At 40.8% G+C, this 26,723-nt stretch overlaps 2 protein-coding genes across 2 annotated transcripts in view; both read right to left on the bottom strand.

The window, feature by feature from the left end:
• The window catches only part of LOC124777425 (polycystin-2-like), a 43,678-nt gene extending 32,007 nt beyond the window's left edge, over positions 1 to 11,671 (bottom strand). Inside the window, exon 1 of the mRNA XM_047252826.1 lies at positions 11,618 to 11,671. Within this exon, the coding sequence (XP_047108782.1) occupies positions 11,618 to 11,671 (54 nt within the window). The remainder of the gene's footprint in view (positions 1 to 11,617) is intronic.
• A 1,278-nt stretch (positions 11,672 to 12,949) lies between these two features.
• Positions 12,950 to 26,723, bottom strand: part of LOC124777416 (polycystin-2-like) — a 65,737-nt gene continuing 51,963 nt past the window's right edge. The window contains exons 4-7 of the mRNA XM_047252816.1: positions 19,446 to 19,570; positions 19,095 to 19,319; positions 18,781 to 19,009; positions 12,950 to 13,003 (exon numbers count right to left, since the gene is read on the bottom strand). Coding sequence (XP_047108772.1) covers positions 12,950 to 13,003; positions 18,781 to 19,009; positions 19,095 to 19,319; positions 19,446 to 19,570 — 633 coding nt within the window. The remainder of the gene's footprint in view (positions 13,004 to 18,780; positions 19,010 to 19,094; positions 19,320 to 19,445; positions 19,571 to 26,723) is intronic.

The following is a 26,723-nucleotide window of genomic DNA, read 5'->3' as shown; positions in this document are numbered from 1 at the left end:
TAACAAAAACATCATTTGCTATATTCCCTGTGGATGCTTCATTGGTCAACTTGACAATAATGTTCACATCTTCTTCCAAAAAGGATTAATTTTTCTTCCTGATTCAAATAAAATGGAGGTCATTACAGTAACATATATATCAAGAACCGTTATAAGCCCATGATTGAACACTATGGAATGCTCACTGCATTTGGACCCTGTAATGAATGTCTGCAGAAAATGTTTCAAGAGGGGGGAAAGGAACAAAATTGTGAGTTTTGCTATAAAAGATTTGATGAGTTTGAAAATGTGTTATGCACCTTGAATTAAATTTGAAAATAAGTAGGTCTATACAATACTTTTTGTATCTCAAAATACTGCTAGTTACCTATTTGGTTTTGTATAGATTACTTTGGTACAAAATGATAAGTATATTTCAATTGTATGGTTTTTTTTGTTGTTAATGAAAATGTGGATGCCTTTTTTTTATCTCTAATCACACCCGTATATGATTAAATCCAGGGTAGTAATCCAAGGAAAAAGGTAAGAAAAAAAGGTAAAAAATATTCTCAAAAACATTTATTCATTCTCTCATAACATTAGGTTGATATTAAAATTCAGAAATTGTGAAAGTAGTCAGCATGACTGGATATCAACAAAAATGCTACTACATTAATACCCCTTGAAGAGGACGCTTGGGGGAAAAGCTTTAAAAATGGCTTTCCAACTTTGATGTTATCTGTTATACATACCTCTGTTTGGTTATAAAATTTCATTTCTCTTCAATGGATTTACTTGAATGCTTTCATGATTTCTGTTTTTCAGTGTTGGCAGGCATAACCGGAGGTGAAGAAAATGTGTTTCGAAAGCCATATTTTTGGGATTGATTAGGTAAGGCATGGCCCAGAGCCAAAATAAGATTAGTCGAATGTAAGAAACCTCCAAAATGCTATCTCAAGTTGGCTGGTAGAATGAACATTTAGTAGGCTAGGACTCCAGCAAGGTAACCCCGTCCCTCAAGCATGTCACTGTTGAGTAGTATGCCAACTGGAATGCAGAATTCATAGCTCTGTGTAGTGTTTTAGCACCTATAGGCTATAAGGAGGTCCTAATCTTGGAGAGCACATTCTTTCCACATTGAAAATTCATTCTTTCTTCCTTTTCTTCTAGTGCAGAAAATTGTACTTTTTCCACTGATGTGTTTGTGATTAAGTAAAGATGTACACATCTACAATATAGCATGGCTCATTCTTCTGATACACAACAACAGCTCTGTCATGTTAAATTGTATGCAGAACTACCAAGCCGTTATGAGTTTTCTTTTTCCACAGACAAATGGCAAATTATTGTTGTGATTCTGCTGTGCATCAAGCTCGTTACAGTGAGCTCAGAATATGTTCTAACATTCTGCAATACACAGATGTCAATGATACAGAACGGTAGTTTTGTGGATCATTTGTGCTACTCTTTCTGTAGATGGGTGTGACCTGTGCTCTCTTCCAACTATTGGCCACATGTTTTTGTTCAAGGGATGTATGGTTTATCATGGGTAAAATGGGGGTATAGATCATTCCAAAATTCTATATAGAATTTCTAAAAGCAAAATTTTACTGTCCAAAAGTGAACCAAACAGACAGTTAAGTTAACCATTTTCAATTCTTAGGACAGAGGGTAGATGGAAGGCTTTGTTGAAAGTATTGCATTCAAGATGATGTGCAGAAAATGAGCCTCTGTCTTTGCAATAACAATGAACTCCACTGTGTTTGATACTGCAACATGAGGCTTTGTTCACTTTGCTTACTTTCACTCTATTATCTCATATCATGTTATACAGGGTGTAACAGAAACAACTTACAGTTTTATAACTTTCATTCACGGGACACTCACTAAGCACTGCTGTAATACCATGCACTATTATGGGCACTATTCTCTGGAGTTTACTTGATCTGGAACATTAATCGGTGGAACACTGCATCGCATTGGTACAGGAGTTTACAAGTTGACCTCCTTCAGTGCATAAACCGGGAAACATGAATTGTGTACAGGATGCGATTTTGCATAGTCCTCAGTGGTCAGCTTTGCGGCAAGCTGTCGGATCTACATCTACATGGTTACTCTGCAATTCACACTCAAGTGCCTGGCAGAGGGTTCATCGAACCATTTTCATACTACTTCTTTACCATTCCACTCTCGAGTGGCGCATGGGAAAAAGGAACACCTAAATCTTTCTGTTCGAGCTCCGATTTCTCTTATTTTATTATGACGATCATTTCTCCCTACGTAGGTGGGTGTCAACAAAATATTTTCGCATTCGGAAGAGAAAGTTAGTGACTGAAATTTCGTAAATAGATCTCGCTGCAAAGAAAACCGCCTTTGTTTCAGTGACTGCCACCCCAACTCGCATATCATATCAGTGACACTCTCACCCCTATTGCGTGATAACACGAAATGAGCTGCCCTTCTTTGCTTTTTTTCAATGTCCTCCATCAATCCTACCTGATAAGAATCCCATACTGCGCAGCAATACTCCAGCAGAGGATGGACAGGTGTAACATAGGCTGTCTGTTTAGTGGGTTTGTCGTATTTTCTAAGTGTTCTGCCAACAAAGCGCAGTCTTTGTTTCACCTTCCCCACAATATTTTCTATGTGGTCTTTGCAATTTAAGTTGCTTGTAATTGTAATTCCTAGGTATTTAGTCGAACTGACAGCCCTCAGATCTGTGTGATTTATTGTATACCCAAAATTTATCAGATTTCTTTTAGTACCCATGTGGATGACCTCGCACTTTTCTTTGTTAAGTGCCAATTGCCACGTTTTGCACCATACAGAAATTCTCTCTAGATCATTTTGTAATTGGAACTGATCATCTGATGATTTTACTAGACGGTAAATTACAGCATCATCTGCAAACAATCTAAGGGGGCTGCTCAGATCAACATCTAGATCATTTACGTAAATCAGAAACAGTAGAGGGCCTATGACACAACCTTGCGAAAAGCCAGGTATCACTTCTGTTCTACTCGATGATTTACCGTCTATCACTATGAACTGTGACCTCTCTGAGAGGAAATCACGAATCCAGTCCCACAACTGAGACGATACTCCATATGTACGCAATCTGATTAATAGTTGCTTGTGAGGAACGGTATCAAAAGCCTTCTGGAAATCTAGGAATATGGAATCGATCTGAGATCCCTTGTCGACAGCACTCATTACTTCATGGGAATAAAGAGCTAGCTGTGTTGCACAAGAACGATATTTTCTGAATCAATGTTGGTTATGTATCAATAAGTCATTTTCTTCAAGGTGATTCTTAATGTTCGAGTCCAGTATATGCTCCAAAATCCTACTGCAAATTGAGGTCTGTGATATGGCTCTGTAATTCAATAGGTTACTCCTATTTCCTTTCTGGTGTATTAGTGTGACCTGTGCTACTTTCCAGTCTTTAGGAGCAGACCTTTCGTCAAGTGAGTGGTTGTATATGATTGCTAAGAAAGGCGCTATTGTGTCTGCATACCCTGAAAGGAACATGATTGGTATACCATCTGGACCGGGAGACTTGCCTTTCTTAAGTGATTTAAGTTGTTCCGCAGCCAGTCTTGGGGATTTTGCATTCTTCTGAATTTGGCATGCTTTTTTCGTTGCTTCTGCAACAGTGTTCTGACGTGTTTTGTGTACCGCGGTGGATCAGTCCCGTCTCTTATTATGCGGTATGAATCTATATATTGCTGTCGATACTGTATCTTTGAATTTGACCCATTTCTGGTCTACACTTACATAATTAGCTTGGAAGGAATGGAGACTTTCTCTTAGGAACGCATCAAGCGAATTTTTATCTGCTGTTTTAAAAATATATATTGTGCGTTTATTTATATTGGTTTTGGTTGATATGGTTTTGAGCCTCGCTTCAATGACCTTGTGTTCACTAATCCCTGTATCCGTCATGACGCTCTCTATGAGATCAGGATTATTTGTGTCTGAGAGGTCAAGTGCGGTTTTGCAACCATTTACAATTCGTGAGGGCTCATGAACTAATTGCTCAAAGCAATTCTCAGAGAAAGCATTTAGTACAATTTCGGAAGATGTTTCCTGTTTACCAACGGCTTTGAACATGTATTTTCGCCAACAAATCGAGGGTAGATTGAAGTCTCCACCAATTATAACTGTGAGAGTGGGGTACTTACTTGTAATGAGAGTCAAGTTTTCTTCGAACAGTTCAGCTATTATATCATCTGAGTCTGGGGGTCGGTAGAAGGAGACAATTATTATTTTTGTATGGCTGTTGAGTATAACCTCTACCCATAGCAATTCGCAGGAACTATCTGTTTCAACTTCACTACAAGATAAACTGCTACCAACAGACACAAACACACCACCACCTACTTTATTTAATCTATCCTTTCTGAACATGGTTTGCACCTTTATAAAAATTTTGGTAGAATTTATCTCTAGCTTTAGCCAGTTTTCTGTGCCTATAAAGATTTCAGCTTCAGTGGTTTCCATCAGCGCTTGAAGCTCTGCTACTTTTCCAACACAGCTACGACAATTTACGACTACAATACCGACTGTTGCTTGGTCGATTCTCGTCTTTTCTTTGCCCTGTACCTTTTGAGGCTGGAGCCATTTTTTAGCTGGAGCCATTTTTTATCTTTCCCGAAACTATCTAACCTAAAAAAAAACCGCCCAGTCCACGCCACACAGCCCCTGCTACTCGTGTGGCCGCCTTCTGTGTGTAATGGACACCTGACCTATTTAGCGGAACCCGAAACCCCACTACTCTGTGGCGCAAGTCGAGGAATCTGCAGCCTACACGGTCGCAGAACCGTCTGAGCCTCTAACTCAGACCCTCCACTTGGCTCTGTACCAAAGGTCCGCAATCGGTCCTGTCGACGATGCTGCAGATGGTGAGCTCCGCCTTCATCTCGCTAGCAAGACTGGCAGTCTTTACCAACTCCGATAGCCACCGGACACCAGAGAGAATCTCTTCCGAACCATAGCGACACACGTCATTAGTGCCAACATGAGCCACTACCTGCAGTTGGCTGCACCCTATACCCTTCATGGCATCCGGAAGGCCCCTTTCGACATGTTTAATGACTGACTCCCCCCAGTATGCACACAGAGTGCACATTGGCTTTCTTCCCGTCCTTAGCTGCCATATACCTAAGGGGTGGGCTCCATCACCTGCCTAACTGTGTGGCGCGGAACGTTCCTTTTTACCGTCCTACTCATGTTCAGCAATGTTCATTTGTCTAGCTACAAGCTGTAGTAGAAAATACTAGATCACTACTGTCTGTTGCAGGTCGCAACATACATACAATTGTCCAGTAAACGGGATGTGGCTAGCTACTGAAATAAAAGTTTTAACTTAGCAATGTAAATTTTCAGGTGTATTTTTACGATAAAGATCACAGTTAATACTGCCAAGTCTGTACTAAGTGGCAACACAATGTAAAGTTCACACGCACACCACAATCACACACGTAGCCAGTTTATGGTATTTTACACCCGTTACCGAAGTTAATAGAGTTCACCGGATCATTTAGTTATGAAAATGCTCGCTGAAATGTTGTGCACTCTGCTCTACACGTAATACCTATTCCAGTCTAGATCGCACAACATGCCACGCAGTTTTAACTAACAGTCAAAAGCAATAATTTTGATATTCTGTCCGAAATTCCACACGACTTTTACTATACCGGTCACTTAAATAAACTTTGTACTACTTCGCGAACTCGTAATTAGCATTTTTCCGCGATTTTACAGTACTTTCGTCGGAGCTGCTTTCAATGAGATGTTACTAGTTCGAACCCTCAGCCCTGATTTCCCTAGATCACACCAAAGGCTTTGTTCCCAGCATAGATTGGCGCAAGCCTGCATTTTTCTGATTGGCTGATACCACAAACAGCAAATCAGGTTGCAGTATTATCTCACGCTAACCTGCGCTTTACTTCAATGACCAATCATAGTAAAACATTTCTTTCTATGGCAATTGCTAAATAAATACATTTAGAAAAGTATCAAATATAAAATTACTCCTTCTGAAATTACCGATTAATTTGTGTTTTACTCATGATTTATTAGTACCATAAACTGACTGCACATTTAATTATAGTAACTCCCCTGTAGAGTTTAACTGGTACTTCGTGAATAAACAAAACAATTTTCATTTACTTCTGTTCTTCTTCACTCATACAACACTCACACTGCTAATTACTACACATATAAAACAATTATAATTATGCAAATACATTAAATATTAATCAAACATAACTTTAGAACATTGTTTTGACTATGACTGCTAGCACTGTCCGTCAACTGCTGACCTCTGCCGCCTACTAGTACAACTACGTGCAGCTCTGTAACTCAGGTCCATGTCAGCTGTCTGGACCTCTCAGGAAGACCGTCCCTGCCGCAACAGTGAGGCCGCTCTCTCTGGCTCAGAAGTGCTTTCAGCAGTGGGCAGTACCTCAAACCTATTACGGAGGCGTAAGGGTACAGCCTTGCGGCCAGCACCAACTTTCGCCTTCCACCCAGGGATTCGTGACCCCGCCACATTTCACCAATCACCGTCAGTCAAGTGTCGGCCGGCAGGCACGTCCGAATCCGAGGGGGCAGTGGCATCAGAGATCCCAGGCGATTCTACAGGTTCCAGAGGCGCCAAAGCACTCGCCTAGGGTGTCCCAGTGTCACCGCAGCCCAGGCCTGGAGCCTGTCGACCATGGGCAACACGGTGGCCGATTCCCCCTGATTTCGTACACAACAGGCGCAGTCCCTATCCATCCCTAACAATTTTCTTCCTCTTGTATCTCACAAGCCGTTCAAAACAAACAGATGACTGATGACTACTCGAATTTATACTATACGGGTAGTAAAACGCGATGCTGCAACTCTCAAATACGCCCGATATTTGTGAATTAAACTATGCAAGTACCCAAAAACACGCAAAGAAATTAAGAATTAAACTATGAAATGAAAGTGAGCTAAGAGGGCATCTTGCTGCTGACTGCTGCTTATCCAACGGCGGCAGGGAGTTCACTTGGATTGACAGATACCAGAGTTCACCATATCCTGCCTAAATATTTTCACTATCGTGTGTACAAGATCCAAGATGTCCACAAGCTTACTGAGAGGGACAAAGTGATGAGACTTCAATTTTGCAACAAGTTCTAGGAGCTTCTGTAAGTTGCAGAGTACACTGTGAACAGGTTACTGTCAGATGAGATCCATTTCCATTGTTCTGGATATGTAAACAAACAGAACTGTCAATTCTGGGCTGCACACAACCCACGTGAATTATTGGAGCATCCTACGCACAGTGCAAAAGTGACATCATAGTGCACCATTTCCTTCAAGTGCTTTACTGCTGAATTTTTCTGAAAATCGGGGCCACAGTGTAAAAGTAAATTCTGAGCATTACACAGCCATTGTCACCTACGATTTTAGCAAGATGGAGCAATGGCCCATACTACACTTCTTTCCATGGGAGCCCCGAATGAAATGTATCCCAGCAAAGTCATTTCTCGCTTTGGGAACATCAAGTGGCTTCAGAATGAGATTTTCACTCTGCAGCGGAGTGTGCGCTGATATGAAACTTCCTGGCAGATTAAAACTGTAGGAGGCGAGGTACTGGCAGAAGTAAAGCTGTGAGGACGGGGCGTGAGTCGTGCTTGGGTAGCTCAGTTGGTAGAGCACTTGCCCGCGAAAGGCAAAGGTCCTGAGTTCGAATCTTGGTCCAGCACACAGTTTTAATCTGCCAGGAAGTTTCATCAAGTGGCTTGCTCATTCACCTGACCTGTGCATGCACTCTGCCCAGAAGTGAGCAGTCAGACTAATCTGCACTATCAGTTCACAAACTTTGTGTAGGCTGTTGTTCAGGTGTTGAGAATTCTACCTCTGCTGTCCCTCTACATATATTCCATCATGGGACTTGTTGTTGACAAGACTGCCTCATTCAGAAAAAACTGCAATATTTATTCAGTGAACACTGCACAGAAAAATGACATACAAAAAATTATATACACTTGGATAACACTTCCTTAAGCATTGTGTGGAAAGGTGTGCACTATTCAGCAGGATTCATCTTCAGTAGGCTGCCAGTAGAACTGAAAACATTGCATGATAAACCCATAGTACTCAAACCCAAGTTGAAAAGTTTCTTTGTGGTCCCTGCCTTCTGTTCTGTACAGGAGTTCTTCAGAGTAGATGAGAACTTTTCTTTTAAATGTGTTATTTCTTATGGTACACATTGTTTTTTGTGTTTTATTGTTATTTGTTTATAAATTTTCGTATCAGAATTCTGTAAAGTATGTACTAACTCATTGTATGAGCAAGTAGCTTCAGCTCACATGGTCCTACAGAATGTGATAATAAAATAAATGAAGATTCTTTGGTGCCTTGTGGACTTGTTCGATTTCAATGATTTTAACTATTTCTCAATGGGACTATAATATGTATCACTCATATTTGTAGTGGTGTTAAAATTAAAATGGACTGTACTCCTGGAGCTTCCTTTGTTAAGGAACATTCGAATGTGTACTTTTGCTTGATTGCTCACAGTTTCACTACGAGTGTGAGTCATGGGCATTAGAACACTAACATTGATACCACTGACTGCCATTATATATAACCAGAATTTCTTCGCCGCGCTAGATTAACCGAGCGGTCTAGGGCGCTGCAGTCATGGGCTGTGCGGCTGGTCCCGGCGGCGGTTCGAGTCCTCCCTAGGGCATGGGTGTGTGTGTGTGTTTGTCCTTAGGATAATTTAGGTTAAATAGTGTGTAAGCTTAGGGACTGATGACATTAGCAGTTAAGTCCCATAAGATTTCACACACATTTGGACATTTTTTGAATTTCTTCAACTTTTTGAGAGGCCCTTCTACATCTGCATCTACGAGGGTAATTCCAAAAGTAAAGTCTCCTATTTTTTATAAGTACATAGACCTGTTTATTTCTACAATGGTTTACATCAGTTTACAGCTTGAATATTTAGCTATTTTTCGACATAATCATCATTTCTGTCGACGCATTTTTGTAGACGCTGTGGCAGTTTTTGTATGACCATGTCATACCAGCTCGCCACCATGCTGTTCAGAAAGTTATGAACCTCTTCTTTCGCCTCGTCGTCGGAGCTGAATAGCTTTCCAGCCAAATGTTCTTTTAACCTAGGGAACAGGTGATAGTCACTGGGTGCCAAGTCAGGACTATAGGGTGGGTGGGTGATTATGTTGCACTGAAACTGTTGCAGGAGAGCAATGGTTTGCCGAGCGATGTGTGGCGAGCGTTGTCACGGAGAATATGTACGCCCTTGTTCAACATTCCTCTTCTCCGGTTCTGAATTACCCGTTTGAGTTTTTTCAGAGTCTCACAGTACCTGTCAGCAGTAATTGTAGTCCCAGCGATTCAGCTCCGATCACGAGGTGAAAGAAGAGGTTCATAACTTTCTGAACAGCATGGCGGCGAGCTGGTATGACATGGGCATACAAAAACTGCCACAGCGTCTACAAAAATGCATCAACAGAAATGGTGATTATGTCGAAAAATAGCTAAATGTTCAAGCTGTAAACTGATGTAAACCATTGTAGAAATAAACAGGCCTATGTAATTATAAAAAAATAGGAGACCTTACTTTTGGCCGCGCGGGATTAGCCGAGCGGTCTCAGGCGCTGCAGTCGTAGACTGTGCGGCTGCCCGGCGGAGGTTCGAGTCCTCCCTCGGGCATGGGTGTGTGAGTTTGTCCTTAGGACAATGTAGGTTAAGTAGTGTGTAAGCTTAGGGACTGATGACCTTAGCAGTTAAGTCCCATAAGATTTCACACACATTTGAACATTTTTGAACTTTTGGGATTACCCTCGTATATCTACATCTATACTCATCAAGCTACCTTACAGTGTGTGGCGGAGGGTGCTTTCTGTACCACTTCACTTCCCCTTTTCTGTTTCAGATGCATATGGTTGGCGGGAAGAACGATTGCTGGCAAACTTCTTTGTGGGCTCCAATCTCTCTTACTTTATCTTCACGGTCTTTTCATGAGATATACGTAGGAGGAAGTATTTTGATCCTTCTAGGAGCATACGCTCTCAGAATTTTAACAATAGACCATAGTGTGATGCAGAATGCCTCTCTTGCAGTGTCCTATACTGAAGCTGACTGAGCATCTCTGTGGCACTTTCGCACCAAACAAATAGCAATAAGTTTTACATTAATGTAAGTACAGCTTAGATGAAAAGAAAATAAACTACATTACACAGGTACGCAACAGTCATGTCCGAATCACTTTCCAGTTAACAGTTTACTTGCACGTAACACTGCGTTCATCACAAACATACAAGAAAACTTTAGGAATTTCAGTAGGAGAGCCTATTGTTGTCAACAACAAGTGAAGGACACAACATAATGATGAAGGTAGTGCATCCCAGAGTGCTAGCTGGTGTACAGGTCCCTACTAGAAGAGCAGCAGTGGTGGAATCTGTGTGCTGCGCGCAGTGCTGTTCACCATGCACTAAAGCATTATCGTTAATGTTAAACAAGGAAGGGTACGAAATGTTTGCTGACACATTTGTATTTGCTTCTCATTAATGAGTTCCCAGAGCTAAATTGAATGTAAAAACATATTTTTAAATAAATTATTATAATCAGTTTGCGCCCACCCCCAAATATGGTGCCTCTTAGTATGGTCGTTGTCCCTTCCCCCCTCCCCCTAGGCACTGAAGGGCATTATTTACGACGCTGCCAGTAACACTCAACTAGGGTACGCCCGAAGTTACTTTTGCGCCTGAAGACTTCTCTCTTCAGAATGACATTCTGTGTTCTGTTTCCAGAAACTTTTCAGTCCAGTCACACAACTGGTCTGATATTCTGTACGCCCATATTTTGCTCATTAGGTGGCAGTGTGGAACTGTACTGAATGCCTTTCGAAAGTCATGGAACATGGCAGTTATCTGGGTGCCTTTACCTCCTGCTGTTTGGATCTCGTGGACAGAGTGAGCTGGGAACCCGTGTTCATTCCTACACAGTAGTTTTTGGTCTCCAGAAATGTCTTAACACGCGAGCAAAACGTGCTCCAAAATAGCACAACCCGGGCCATACTTAGGATGTGTGATGCCCCTCTGCAGTAATTCATTTTACGAACCCGGTCCTAAACTTGAGCATTACTATACGTTTATGGATTACCGGCAAAAGAGCAGCATAATCATTAGTTCAATTCTAAACTTTACTGAAATATTTAAATAACATAAAGCACATGCGCAAGTCAAATTTTCAAAAATAACTACTACAACACGTACAGAGAGATGTAGGTGCTCTTTTCTCCGCTTACTGTTCAAGAGTGGAGTAATAGGGAATTAGTGTGAAGGTGGTTTGATGTATCCACTGCCAGGCACTCAAGTGTAATTTGCAGAGTAGCCACATAGATGTAGATGTACAGTTCTGTACCCCCTTATATTAAAAAATTACCACAGACATAAAACATGGGCACAGTTGCAGTAAAAGTATAAAGAAATCATTATAGTTTAATACCATATACTAAAATTACTTCACTTAAATGTGCAATTTAGTCAGTCCCAAATACATGATACAATATCATTTAAATGACGTTTTCCAAAACATATTGAACTTAGAGAAATGACTCCCTTCTCACCTTTGTATTTGCGAACTCATTCATCACTTCTTGAAAATCCAAACTGACTTTCATGCCTGCTTCTATGGTTTGTTCTTGAACTTACGTTGTCTGTAGATAGTTAAAACAGAAAAGAAAATTTCTACAGAACAGTATGTTGCTGGAGTAAGCTACAGCTGTAAATCTTGAGTGCTGGGATAGACGTCACCAAATTGTTTTGAAACCAACATTCTACAGAAAAATGGAAGAGAGGACACCTTCTCACCATCTTCTTTCTTCCTATTAAAATCTTTTCCACCTTTTAAAATGTGTACATTCTTCACCAAAGCTGCTCTCTAGGTCACAATTATAGTTGGCTCTAAGTTTCTCTGCAGTATCATAAATTTGAACAGCTTCTAGTTCGGTGATAATTGAGAGAAATGAAAATCTTAAGTTATATTCTTTTTAGACACTAAATCTCTTCTGTTATTCATCCTGAAGAGTTTGTATAATCTTTGAATATGACATTGTCACTCTTCTGCAGATCTCAACACAATCTGAATGATTCATCAAAAAATCTCTTGCACCCTGTTTTGACTCTCAGCAGCTGAGGAAGGTGCAACTGATTCCAAATTCCTGTTCTCCATAAGTTTCTTTTCAGCTAAATTCTTTTGAGCTGAAAAAGATGACTGAAGCCCAACTAAAAACATTGCACAAGAATCACACACTTCTACAGGTAGAAATATCTACATCCTCAGCTTGCAGTGTTGTCATTGCTTTGCCAAACTGTTGTGGGATAGAACACCACGCTGATGTCATGAGAACTACGTCAATACTACTTGAAATATATTTAAATCAAGACCCTAAGCTGTCGACAGGCGTTGATATATGATATACATCAACGGGGACAGTTGAAAATGTGAGCCCCGACCGAGACTCGAACCTGGGATCTCTTGCTTACATGGCAGATGCTCTATCCATCTGAGCCACCGAAGGCACAGAGGATAGTGCGACTGCAGGGATTTATCCCTTGCACACACCCCGTGAGACCCACATTCCCAACTTAATGTCCACACACTACATTCGTAGTGCCCCTGCCCATTACGCTTATTACTTGTGGCAGACAATTTTACCGAGTCCTGTAAGACTTCAGGCAATGCTTGTGCATCCAGCACAGAAGACGAACAGATACCATCTTCATACATCAATATTACTTAGCTTTCTAAGAAGACCCTCAGTTTCACATCTAACTCTACCACACTCATTTTCTGAAATTGTTGTTAATGCAAAAAAACACAGCTTTATGGTCTGCATTCAAATTCTTACACATAACCTAATGTGCACACCATCGTCTTGCAGACAGCGACTTCAGTGTCATACTCGCAGAATCAAATAATGTTTCCAAGATGTTCCACCTGCCTTTAGAATCTGCAAAGAAATTGTATAAACTTTGAATTAACCCAAAAGACGATATTTCAGCTGTGCAGCATTCTGTAGCTCATGAGCTAGCTAGATTCAGAGAGTAAGCCGAACATGGAATCAAGAAAATTAGAGTTTCGGTCCTGGAGTCCTCCTTGCAGACCTAATATGCACCAGCCCTGTTGGCTGCGTCGTCGTATGATGATCTCTGCATTCTGTTTATTGTTTAGAACTAATTTCATCCGCACTTACACAGCTACACTGTTCATTGTTACTGTTTTGAACCGCAACTTCAGCTTTATGTTCGGATCCACGTTTTCACTTTTACCATTGAAATGTGAGTCCAATCGCGGCATTTTCTGTAAAAGTTTAATATCCCTGTGTCTATTTTCTTCAGCTTTCTTTTGATACGCAGCACCACTTAACCTAGATCGTCTATCCACACCGCTGTCGTGTATTGAAAAAAAAAGGAAAAAGAGAGAGAGAGAGAGAGAGAGAGAGAGAGAGAAGAAAAGAAAAGAAAAGCTACGAGGTAGTGTGTTGGAAACTGAAGATACAGTAGTCTTCCGCCTAATCACGTGGAAGGTCAAGCTGGACAACAAAAAAACCACTTAGACTGAGGTTTTACAAATTCTCTCCTCTCACCCCAGCAGTACCAATAACCAATTTTCACACAAGTATTTTCCTTTCCTTATCTATTCTGAACTCTTTAATTGAAACACAAAGGAACACACGAAATAACAGTTTCACAATGCACACACTTTGGCCGTCTGACATCCAACTCAAGAAACAAAAAACACAGGGTTGCCAACTGAGCTGCGCTTTACGTGTGTTCATTGTTGTTTGTGAGCGCTTGCAAGTATCGTTTTTTGGAGAGTGGCTCCCGTAATTTATTCAATATTATACACTACTGGCCATTAAAATTTCTACACCAAGAAGAAACGCAGATGATAAACGGGTATTCATTGGACAAATATACTATACCAGAACTGACATGTGATTACATTTTCACGCAATTTGGGTGCATAGATCCTGAGAAATCAGTACCCAGAACAACCACATCTGGCCGTAATAACGGCCTTGATACGCCTGGGCATTGAGTCAAACAGAGCTTGCATGGCGTGTACAGGTACAGCTGCCCATGCAGCTTCAACACGATACCACAGTTCATCAAGAGTAGTGACTGGCGTTTAGGGACGAGCCAGTTGATCGGCCACCATTGACCAGACGTTTTCAATTGCCATGCCCGAGGGAGGACTCGAACCTCCGCCGGGCAGCCGCACAGTCCATGGCTGCAGCACCTGAGACCGCTCGGCTAATCCCGCGCGGCCAAAAAGTAAGGTCTCCGAGCTGATAGTCCATGCTGCTGCAAACGTCGTCAACTGTTCGTGCAGATGGTTGTCTTGCAAACGTCCCATCTGTTGACTCAGGGATCGAGACGTGGCTGCACGAGCCGTTACAGCCATGCGGATAAGATGCCTGTCATCTCGACTGCTAGTGATACGAGGCCGTTGGGATCCAGCACGGCGTTCCTTATTACCCTCCTGAACCCACCGATTCCATATTCTGCTAACAGTCATTGGATCTCGACCAACGCGAGCAGCAATGTCGCAATACGATAAACCGCAATCGTGATAGGCTACAATCCGAACTTTATCAAAGTCGGAAACGTGATGGTACACATTTCTCTCCCTTACACGAGGCATCACAACAACGTTTCACCAGGCAACGCCGGTCAACTGCTGTTTGTGTATGAGAAATCGGTTGTAAACTTTCCTCATGTAAGCACGTTGTAGGTGTCGCCACCGGCGCCAACCTTGTGTGAATGCTATGAAAAGCTAATCATTTGCATATTACAGCATCTTCTTCCAGTCGGTTAAATTTCGCGTCTGTAGCACGTCATTTTCGTGGTGTGGCAATTTTAATGGCCAGTAGTCTATTTTTTGCTGATATAATGACAAATTACAAATTTTGGGATTTTTACTTTCACTTGTTCTGTGAAATGTTGCTTCTTGACAAATTTCATGACTCTAGGTCAACAGGAAGTAACTTATGGGTTTTGAAGACTGAGTTTGCGAATATCGAATTATATGACATAAATGGTCGTATCTTTTGACTGCATTGACTTAGAAGCTTAAATGTTTCACACCGCCAAGGGACCGTAGACCTTAGTATTGACATAAATTTCCACATGGTATCTCTACTCGTTCCTCAGCAAAATGGGTCCTGACAGACAGACAGGCAAACAGACAGACAACAAAGTGATCCTATTCCGTTTTCACCGATTCACTTACGGAACCCTAAAAAGGTTTATTTCATGTAGTCGAATTAAATCGGGTGATGCTGCAGTAATTAGGTCAGAAAACGAGACACTGAAAATACTAGGCGAATTCTGCTATTTAGGTAGCAAAATAACTGGCGATGGCAGAAGTAGAGAGGATCTAAAATGCAGACTGGTAATGACAAGAAACCTGTTTCTGAAAAAGAAACTTTGTGGCAAATTAAAGCTGTGTACTGGACAAAGATTCGACCCTGGGACCTTTGCCTTTCGCGGCTAAGAGGCCAAGTACCTTAGCGACTGAAGCATCCTGCCTAGCACACAGTTTTAATCTGCCAGAGAGCTTCACATTTGTTAGTGGTGAAGTGTCAGGAAGTATTTGCTGAAAATATTTGTCTGGAATGTAACATAAGGAGTGAAAAGTGGACGTAAATAGCACAGGCAAGACGAGAAGAATAAATATTTTGCACATACGGTGTTGACTAGCTGTTACGAAGAAATTACATAGCTGCACCAATATTTTTGTATTGTAGACAATCGATTTCGTCCAACATCAGATCATCTCGGGGTCTCAAAAGCAACTCAACTATGAACCCTCTCACAGCTGCAATATCCTGTAACTTATAAACTGCTCCATTACTAGTATCAACTGTCTATTCGCAACCTTCATGTCTTGTCAAAATCAGAGATGGTTTGACAACCATCTATGGCTGCAAGGTCTATCTCTGATGTTGCCATGACATAGACAGTAAACAACGATAATGGAACAGTCTACAAGTTACATTTGGTGGCGCAACTGAGAAAATGCTTAGCTTAATTGCTTTTGATGTTGCTTTATTGTTGGACCGAATTGATTGTGTTCAACAACGAAGTGTGGTACAGCTATGCATTTCACAATGCAGTTTTAAAGAAGAGAATGTAAGTTTTTGACCTGTAGTACTGCTACAGAAAAATGCTAAGAATTGGAAGGATAGATCTTATTACGAGGTACTGAATCGAGTTGGGGAGGAAAGAAATTTATTACAGGACTGTAATGCACAAACAAATACTTAAAGGGTGATTATAATTAAACTTTCATACCGCTGTAGAAATAATACCATTGGTCAGAATGACGCCAAATTGCAACGGAATATTATCGGAGAAGGAGAAAACGTATGGCAGAAGAAAAATAAATGGTGACAAAATGCAGTAATAAATGGCACCGTACGCATCATAATTTAGTAGTGCTCGACTGCAAATGACAAATGAATCATACAACAATGCTTTAGGTGTACGTTTGATGTTAAACAAACTGTACTACTCAGTGTTCATGGGTGTACATGTGTGATAGTGTTACTTACGTAAGACAATGCATCACAGGAAGGTCATATCACATCGGATGGGAAAAATCGGTTTTTAATTGTCCTGAGGCCAAAAACCGCATAAAAAGCATCAATCAAAATCAAATCGGATTATTAATTTTCGTGTGACTGGCGTAAAAACATGTTCAGTATGTTGTCCACCGTTTTCTGCAACAAGTTGAAATCAAGAAACAGCATGTTCCACAACTGATCGAAGTGTTACTGTGTTGCGCAATGCGTGCCTTCAATGCAGCTAAGTTTACAATCGGAACACAGAACACATCTTTCAGACAGGCCCACAGCCATAAGTACCACGTATTATGATCAGGTGATCGAAACGGTCAGAGTGTAGGGGACTGGCGGCTGATAATTCTAGAATTTCCGAAATGGCGCTTCAGCAGCTGCTTAACTGGATTTGCAATGTTTGGAGGTGCGCCATCTTGCATAAAAATGATCCCATCCACACATCCACGCTGTTGGAGACCTGTAATGACGCGGTTGCACAAAAGACACTCATAGTGCTTACCAGTGCCAGTACATGTAACAGGACCGGAAGCACCTGTCTCTTCGAAAAAATATGGCTCTACGATAAATGATGCCATAAACCTCCACCACACAGTGACCTTTTCGGGATGAAGTGGTACTGGTTGATTTGCGTGTGGATTTCGTTTCCCATATTCGACAGTGCTGTGTATTGACATATCCTACCAGATGGAAGTGGGCTTTGTCTGTCCACAAAATCTTCCACGACCAATCATTGTCCACTTCCATGCGGGCAAGAAATTCTAAAGCAAAGATCTCTCTTGCTGGCAGGTCAACAGGAAGCAACTTGTGCACATGGGTAATTTTGAATGGATAGCAATGAAGGATGTTTCGAAGGATTTTTACGCACTGTGCTCACGTTATGTCCAAAGTTCGGGCAATTCGCCGTGCACTACACATTTGCAAACCACCATTCATCTCCAATTGCATAGCTGTGGCCACTCCTTCCACTGACGTCGAATCAATTCGTTTCCTCCCTCTACCAGACTGCACACCAAAAGAATCCATCTTTTCGAATTTCCGAACCATTTTCTCCAGACCCAAGACAGTCATTGGACCAACGCCATTTTTCAAACCCTTCAGTGTACGGAACTTCTGCAGAGCGGCGTGTGCATGGCCATCATTCTTGTAATACAGCTTTACAAGCAGAGCGCGATCCTGCATTGAGACAGTCACGGCGAACGTCGCAGACACGAAAGTAGGAAAAGCCGCGTACCCTGCGTGTTATACCAACTTCAATGGGTCGTGCGCGTGACAGGTGTTTGCATTTACGTATTCTGACACATACAACGCTATCTATTGGTCAATTTTCTCACTATTTTTTGTCTTCTGCCATACGTTTTCCCCCTTCTCTGATAATATTCCGTTTCAATTTGACGTCATTCTGACCAGTGGTGTTATTGCTAAAACGTTTTGAAAATTTAACTTTAATTATAGTCACCCTGTACTGTGGCAATTGCGGATTGCCAAGCGAAAGGGCCTGGGTTCGATCCCCGGCTGGTCTGAAATTTTCTCCTCTCGGGGACTGGTGGTTGTGTTGTCCTTAAATTCGTATCGTCATAATTGACCTTCCGTTGTTGGGCTGGATGAAAGGGCATCTCCCGAAAGCCAATAAATTGAAAAAAAAATTGTCAATCGAGGGATGCGTGACGGGTTGAAATTGTAGAGTGAGTGCAGTGAGCGGATTCAAATGGGTGCACAGTCGAGTCGGTATAAAATGAACCCTGACAGCTGACAGCGCTGCTGCTAGATTTCATCTGCCTAGCGCTAACGGCTACAAGTGAAAACAATTGTCGTCTATATAGCTGTGACAACACTGTGGCGTTGCCATAGAGGCGTTCACAAAATCACTTTACGTGATTGGTTGAGGAATGCGCGCGAAGCTGCGGCGCCCAGTCCATTGTAATTGTCAGGGATCAACTTGCAACGACTCAACCGTAGGGTGCAGTACCGGCAGTTGCTCAGACACGTATAAGCTTGTCCAGGTTAGACTAGTGTGAAGAGCTGTATCGAATCAGTCTCCGGATTAAAGACCATAACGAGAACATTCAAATTCTGGCATATCCATCTTCCCTCCGCCTTGTTTACACTACTTAAGGTAACGTTTGTTAAGCATTAATACATACCAGTAAAATCACCAAATCTATGTAATTCCAGAAGTGAAAGAGGTATTGTAATTTGAAAAACATCATTTCTATCACTTCTTCCATAGTGAAGAAAAGGACAAAAAATATAAATAAAAATTCAAAGCCCATTACAGCGTAATCTAATGGTTCAACATAACGTATTAACTTCATGGTTGTGAAGTCATGAGAGCTCAGGACACCACCCGTCGGCGGGAGTTCAAAGAGCAGCCTGAAAACATAGTAAAATACAATTATAAAATTTTAGTAACAATTGTAATGTGTTAGGAAGGCTTGTGCGGTCTGAAGCCTCTTACTTTATTACGCAGAATAAATTGATGTTTGCGTTATATACGGTAAAATCCAAAAATACAGCTCGGGTTGATCGGTTAATCCATAGATTCTTTTTCAAACTTGCCACAATATTTATTGTCTCATTTGGTACAATAGACAGATCCTGGTAATAGCCTCCTCCGTGATAATTCGAAATAGTTCCCATATAACTGATACCATCTAATTCTTCACTAGAGGTGTATCTCCAGCTGAAAATGCAGAAAATGGAAATTGCGTTAGGAGAACAATGGCAGGTGACGGGCGGGTTATGAGAAATAAGTACAGTGGCAGTAAAAACATGTAAAAGTGTTTTAAAGACAGACATTGTCACCTACGCTGTAGTGTTCCTCGGTCCGAATGGCTCCTTTTCTTCTGCAGCAGAAGAGTACGCATCGTAACAGGTAGAAAAAGTTCTGGTGAATATGGCTGGTACTTCACAAGAATCATTTCGAACCCTTAGCTGCAACAGGAAAAGAAAATCACACATCAGGGTACACCATTGTGGGCCTTGATCTGCTTGAAAAAGAATAACGCTCTTAGACACGCTGTGAATATCATTTCAATTACGTTGGAGTGAAAGTAGCTTATTAAAACAGCATCCTAGTTATTTTAACAATAATACAATCTAATTTCTTTCCTTTATGACGTGTTCACAACAGACAGTCCTCTCAGTCCTGTGGCTTGCTTACCCCATTCCTGAAGCACTATGTTTTAAAGTCACAATAGAGTAATGTTAACTGATGGTCTGCAACAGGCCACACAATGATTACATCCCCTGTTTAATTGTACCGGCACTCACAAATACCTAGTACATGTATTTCACAACAACATGAATACTTTTATACACTGAGACACAGGCGGCCCTAGCGTATCCGTCGCCTCCCCACTTTTACTACTCAAAAATTTAGTGCCGAAATTTCGTTTTAGGATTTAGGGAAAACACATATTACTGAATCTTCATTTTTTATCTCACATACAAAACAAAAGTAGTATTGCTTATTCAATTTAAAAAGAGAACAAGAACGAAAATCTACAGAAAATCCGCTTTCCGAGCTTTTGTTTTCGCAAAATCCTTGACAATGCCACTGATTTCAACACTGATATCATGTTCAACACTAATTAAAGATAAATAGGCTAGTCTACATCGCGATATCGTCGACCTGAGGTAATTATTTTTATATTTTTAATTTAGAAAAAGATCTTTCACTGTGAGGTACTGTGACTGGTTATGTCTGATAAATTCTAAGTGCTGTAGACAAACTCGGAAATACAGGAATTAAACTGTTGGAAAATAAGTAACTTAATATGTCCAATGGAGTTGTGCAATAATCTACGAATAACTGTCAAAGTTCTATTTCATTAAACAGATCGTTTTCATCATTTTTAAACTTGAACATAGTCTCCTTCTTTCTTCTGATTCTAATTTTCTCCAATGACATTAAGTTCTGTAGACAGGTGAAAGCTGCGCGGTTTTCATTTAAAAGTTCGCAACGTTTGTCAAATTTTGTTATAATGGTGTACACCAAGTAATAGTAAAAATGTGTGTTGAAATATGTTTCTGGGTCTATTATTGGCTCATCTGCACCCTTATAGGTAAAATATTTTTTCCTGGGATGGGGACGAGTTGGTGCGGGAAATTTTGTCCCAACTTCAAGCTCTTCAGTTACCATACTTGTTTTGAATTACTGATCATTTCTCTGGACGCGGATTCAGTCCGAATTGCGAATAATTCATTTCTAGCTTGTGGTGTCATCTTGTCCGCTTCTGAAACAACAGAGGTTGATTGTTGCAAAGCTTTGCTGCCCAATATTAATTTTGGACAGTATGTCGTGCCAGATAACTTTGGAGTAGATTAATTTAAATGACTTTAATTCTGCTATTAAAGATTTGGTCATGTTTCTACTTTCAGTACCTGTATTATCATCAGAGTAAATTTTATACAAAGCATTAGAGATCTTTCCTGGGTTGAAACGAAGTGCTTTCAACGCGTCGACTCTCCTCTCCTATCGGGTAGTGGACTAGCAACTTCGCTAATAAGTATTTGCCAATGTGCTGTGGACGCGGCCAAAAGCACACAGACTTCTTGAACTCTAGGGAAAAAAGCTAGTGGACTTATAGCGTCATTCACTACTAGACTGAGACTGTTTGCCGCGCAAGATATGTAAAATGCACGTGGGTTAAGGTCTAGTATTCTTTTCTGAAGACCTATATTTTTACCTCTCATATTCACGGCGGTATCGTAACCCTGACCGCTAGTAGATCATGTGAGAGCAAAAAATCCTTAAAAAATGTTCCTTTACATCAGCTTTTTTTGTAAAGTAACTAAGAATAACGAATCTAAAGTCTATTGAAATCCGTTCTTCGTGTGCTAGTCGAGTGCGCAATGTAAAATAATAGAAAAATATTTTGATTGTTTTGAGTTAAAAATAACAGTGCTTTTAATTCTTTCCCCCAATTAATAAATATTTCCATTTTGGATTTTATGACCGAGATAATGTTTAATTCAGAACTCACCTTTTTGGAGCGAGCGACGTGGTCGTCTAACACATCATCGAAATTAGTAAAAAAAAACACATTCAATCAGTTTTAAAAAAATTCCATTATCAGGCTGGAAATGTTTTTCTGACTTCCCACTTAGCGGTAAACATTGTAGTGCTAAAAAGTAAATTAGATGAATTATTCTTTCTATTATAGTCATCCATCTTATTTTCTCGCGTTCAGTTTCAGACTGGGTCATGGAATCTACAGTCCTTCCTTTAAAACTATCATTTTTCAAATCCAGGCGGTTTTTTGATGCTCAACAGACGTCCTATACTTTTTTCTTGGCGTTCTGTACTTCTAGACAAGTGCTGCCAATCTTTGTAACCCTTTTGTCATGGAAGGCAGTGACATCGACACTAAAAAATTTATAGTGAAAACAATAAACGGGATCACCTGATATTGAATATACATGGCAGTCTCTTTTAACAGCTTCTTTTTATAGTATTGGCTGGATAGGCAAATTTATTTATCTGCGCTGGTCCATGATCTACTAAACACATCCTGAAGTTATCTGCTATCGCTTGAGGCCATAACGCAGCATCAGTCGTGGCATGTAAACTGATCAGCTCTCTAGATGACTCTTCACCACTTTCACAGAAATCAGTTCCAACAATTACCGGCGACGGTGAAGAAGTAACTTTCTGATTGTCCTCTTTAACTAGATCTTTCAGATCTTCGGAAGCAGAAGACGGGCCTATTACAGAAATAAAAGCAAATAGATTCGGTAATATACTGTACAGACCCTTGTTGTCACCAAATTGGTGTCTACGTAAATTATTAAATATAAAAAAGGCACAGCCACACGTAACTCAAAATAATAGTCGGAAGCCAAGAAACGTAGGCATTAAGCAGAATGTAGTCGACTAAATGATAGTGTAACTCACAGGAGTAAAGAAATCTTTCTATGAAACTAGTAACGTTCTTTAAATTCTCTTCTTTCTCCAGTTTTTTTTTCTGTTCTGTGCATCAGAAAGCTTCACTTTCCGATCACTTTCAAACATCTATAAACATTAAATTTTATATGTTCATGCTCCACTGAATATATCCTATATTATCTGCAATATAAACCAGTTTTTCGGTGTGTCATGAACGTGTCTGTCATGAACATTTGCTGTCGCGCGTGGCTTGTCTAGCGGATTCCAGAGGCAATATTTTGCCTAATTATTGGCCGAATTTAAGAATTTAACATCCTGCCACAATCTACAAATTAACAGCTAAAATGTTGTGTTACGATCTATACGATAAGACAAGTATTACAATGAGAAACTGTGTATTTGTGTGAAGCTAACGGCACTCAAAGATTCCAACTATGTAATTCTTCAGGCTTTCCCGGCGATCTAATGACATCTTGGTTTATCGGGTGTTCTGCCGGATATCAGCGTCGTACTTGCACGATATTTCGGTAACGTAGCTCGTTACCTTCATCAGGTGCGACCTGAGACTATTACTCAAGTGGGCCTGGTCCAGTCTCAGGTCGCACCAGATGAAGGTAACGAGCTACGTTACCGAAATATCGTGCAAGTACGACACTGATATCCGGCAGAACACCCAACAACCCAAGATGTTATTCCAACTTTGTTCATCCATTACTCAAAAATGATAAAACCTAGCGACTTCCAGCAAAATTCACAATAATTTCAAACCTTCACGAGACTTCTTGTCGGTGACACCCTCCACAAAATGATGGAAGGAAAAAGTTCATCGGTTACTACATTTTGGCTGTTTATGCGATCACACTTCCGCATCTGCCATGACGCCTACATCTATTACTCCTTTGTAACCAATGCTATTCGCAACATATTTTCCATTTAGTATCTACATATATCACTGAACACACCTGCAAAATTATATCACTGTACAGCACATAGTTTAGAGGGTATGAAATGATAGACACTTACACACATCAAAATGTAACTTATGTTTATAATGGGGTGCAGTAAAACTTCAACATCTGCCATGACGTTTCAATTTATTACTTCTTTACTATTAATGCTATTCGCAACACATTTCGTATACAGTATCTACATATATCACTGAATGCACCTGCAACACCATATCACTGCACAGCAAACAGTTCACGAGATCCAACGTCGTAAATAATGAGAATCGTCAAAAACGTGCTTCTGCTAAAAATAGAGGGCAAATTACCCAGCTCTGAAGAAGGAATTTCAGTACTTTATGCCAGTTTATCTTTAAAGCGCCAGAAACAAATTTACTTTAACGACTTTTGAGGCAACAATTATATATGCAAACAAGAGGGAGGCAGATGGAGGTATTCTTACGTGGCTTAATGGCTGCCATCTTTAATTTGAGTAATTATGTAAAGTTAATGTTCTGATAAATCAATTTTAAAGGTAAGAAATCTCATTAAACTGAAATGTACAATGATATATCGAAACGACCACACTTCTTATCCCTTCAGTTTGAAAATAAACAATAATTATTGGAAGTTACTTTTATATGACACTGCAAGGATGTCGTAACACCACTCACTAAGATCTTTTGACCATACAGAGTGACACAAAATTTACATTTAACAAAATGGGCAGGGAACTTCGGATCGGCAAATGACTTTGGGACGATGATTCTACCAAATATTTTTAGCAAAACTATATTGGAACTTTGTCAAACTATGGGGTTGAGTGCAACATTCTGATAAACTGCTGCTGTTTGTTGTGGTCCTCAGTGCAGAGACTGGTCTGTTGCAGCTCTCCATGCTACTCTAGCTTGTGCAAGGCTCTTCCTCTCCGAATAACTACAGCAACCTACATCCTTCTGAATCTGCTAAGTGTATTCATTTCTTGGTCTCCCTCTACGATTTTTACTCTCCACGCTTCCCCCCAGTACTAAACTGGTGATTCCTTGATGCCTCAGAACGTGTCCTATCAACCGATCCCTTCTTCTGGTCGAGTTGTGACACAAATCCCTCCACATTTCGACAGCTTCTATCCTCTTCTTGTCTAAACTGTTTATCGTCCATGTTTCACTTCCATACATGGCTACCCTCCATGTAAATACTTTCAGAAAAGAATTCCTGACACTTAAATCTATACTCGATGTTACCAAATTTCTCTTCGTCAGAAAGGCTTTCCTTGCCATTGCCAGTGGTCCGCAACATCAGTTATTTTGCTCCCCAAATAGCAAAACTCATTTACTACTTCAAACGTCTCATTTCTTAATCTGATACCCTCAGCAACACCTGAGTTAATTCAACTACCGGTTCGCTTTAGTTGATGTCCATCTTTATTCTCATTTCAAGACACTGTCCACTCCGTTCAGCTGCTCTTCCAGGTCCTTTGCTGTCTCTGACAGGATTACAGTGTCGTCGGAAAACCTCAAAGTTTTTATTTCTTCTACATGGATTTTAATTCCTACTCCATGTTACTCAGGACACGGATATTTTTTTCTTTTTCCCTTGGTATGCTGTGAGAAGACTGTCGCACGACTTGTAAGTGAGTTGCATACCATGTGTCGTCTCCACTTCCGAAGAGTGCCAACTAAACTTTTTCCATTTTGTTTCAGCTCATCTGCCACTTTCACAGAGGTGAAGTTATTAGTCATGACGTTCTGTAAGGGCGACGCGCCTGTAATCTGCTGTCGTGTAAGAGAACTGTTAGCAGTGCCCAAGACAACAGTTTAAAAGGGGACAGGGGGATTTCAAACTGTATAGTATGTTATTCTGTAGCTTCCCAATGTCACTGCGTAGGTCTGCATGTCGCCAGTCCATAGAAAACGGAAAGCCGCGCTGTATAAAGTATCTTCCACCTCCGCATACTTCGTATTTCACGTTATTTTTGCCCCAAAGTATCATAATATACTCTAACAACTCGTGAGTAACGTCGAGGCACGCCCAGAAACTATTTAGTGTCTGAAAACCAGTGTTAACTGATATAAAATAGAATTAAAATGCAACTGGCTGAAAAACGACCCACATGGTACTACTGGTACAACAGGTAAATTTTTCATACTTCTAAGTGAGCTAGGAGGATGAAATTTTGGTGCGTTGTACAACTCCACAAATAATGAAAAGTGACGGGAGCGTTTGGCCCTGCAGTGATTATGGAGGGGGCTACGGCCCTCGAAAAACCATCGTGGGTCAGAAATGACCCACGTGGTACTTCTAGTGTTAAGCGATCTTTCGATCTGTGACAGTGTAATTATGTGATTCCTTACGCGATTGGAATGAAAAAGCGCCGCAGTTGTTTAAATATTCCACATGCTACATACGATTTCCTCACAAATTCTGTAAATAAACTATATTCCATACGCCAAATTGTATCCTGTAAATTGTTTAAATGAACAATATCCCACACATTGAAATTTCCTAGTAGATCAAAACTGTGTGCCGGACCGAGACTCGAACTCGGGCCCATTGCCTTTCGCGTGCAAGTGCTCTACCGACTTTTTTTTTTAATAGTGTACTCTAGTCTCTCTTCAGAATAGATTGAACAAACTAACAGTACATATACAGTCACAATGCAACACTTCTTCAAGGTACAATTTAAACATATACAAATGATTTTTAGTTTAACAAAAATATTAGAAAAACATTAAATACAACAAAATATAACACACTCTGTGTTCTTCTTTTTTTTGTCGGTGCATGAGAACGTGGATAACGGTGTTGTATCATGTGACGGGTAGGCATGGCACACCCCAACTTTGAGGGGGTCAGGGAAGACGCTGTGGAGATAACGGGCAAAAGTTTGTCGCTAAGACGGTTTTCGCGTGAGGGTGCTATGCGCAGTCACAACTTTGTATCAGAAGTCGAGGACTGTATGTGGACCACTCTGAAAGAGGTAGTCTAAAGCCTGTCCTCGAAACCAGATGAGTGTATGGTGCTTAGCAAGAGGGTAGTGAAATGTCTGGGCTAACAACAAGAAATTTGGGGTTACCGTCGTTGGCGGGGCACGGAGGTAAAAGCCCACGATTCGTTGGATGAGGAGCCAAACGTTTCGTTTTAGGGGGCACGTAAGACGGTGCTCGTCGGTGTCTTCGAGCTGACAGTCAGGGCAGAGTGGGGAGGTGGCCAGTCCTATGCGATAAAGTCGACTATTAGTCGGGAATTTGCT

This window comes from Schistocerca piceifrons, chromosome 1 (assembly GCF_021461385.2).
Source record: "Schistocerca piceifrons isolate TAMUIC-IGC-003096 chromosome 1, iqSchPice1.1, whole genome shotgun sequence".
Taxonomy (NCBI): Eukaryota; Metazoa; Arthropoda; class Insecta; order Orthoptera; family Acrididae; genus Schistocerca; species Schistocerca piceifrons.
Note: the sequence above shows the minus strand (reverse complement) of the source record. Positions and strands in the feature narration are given on the sequence as shown.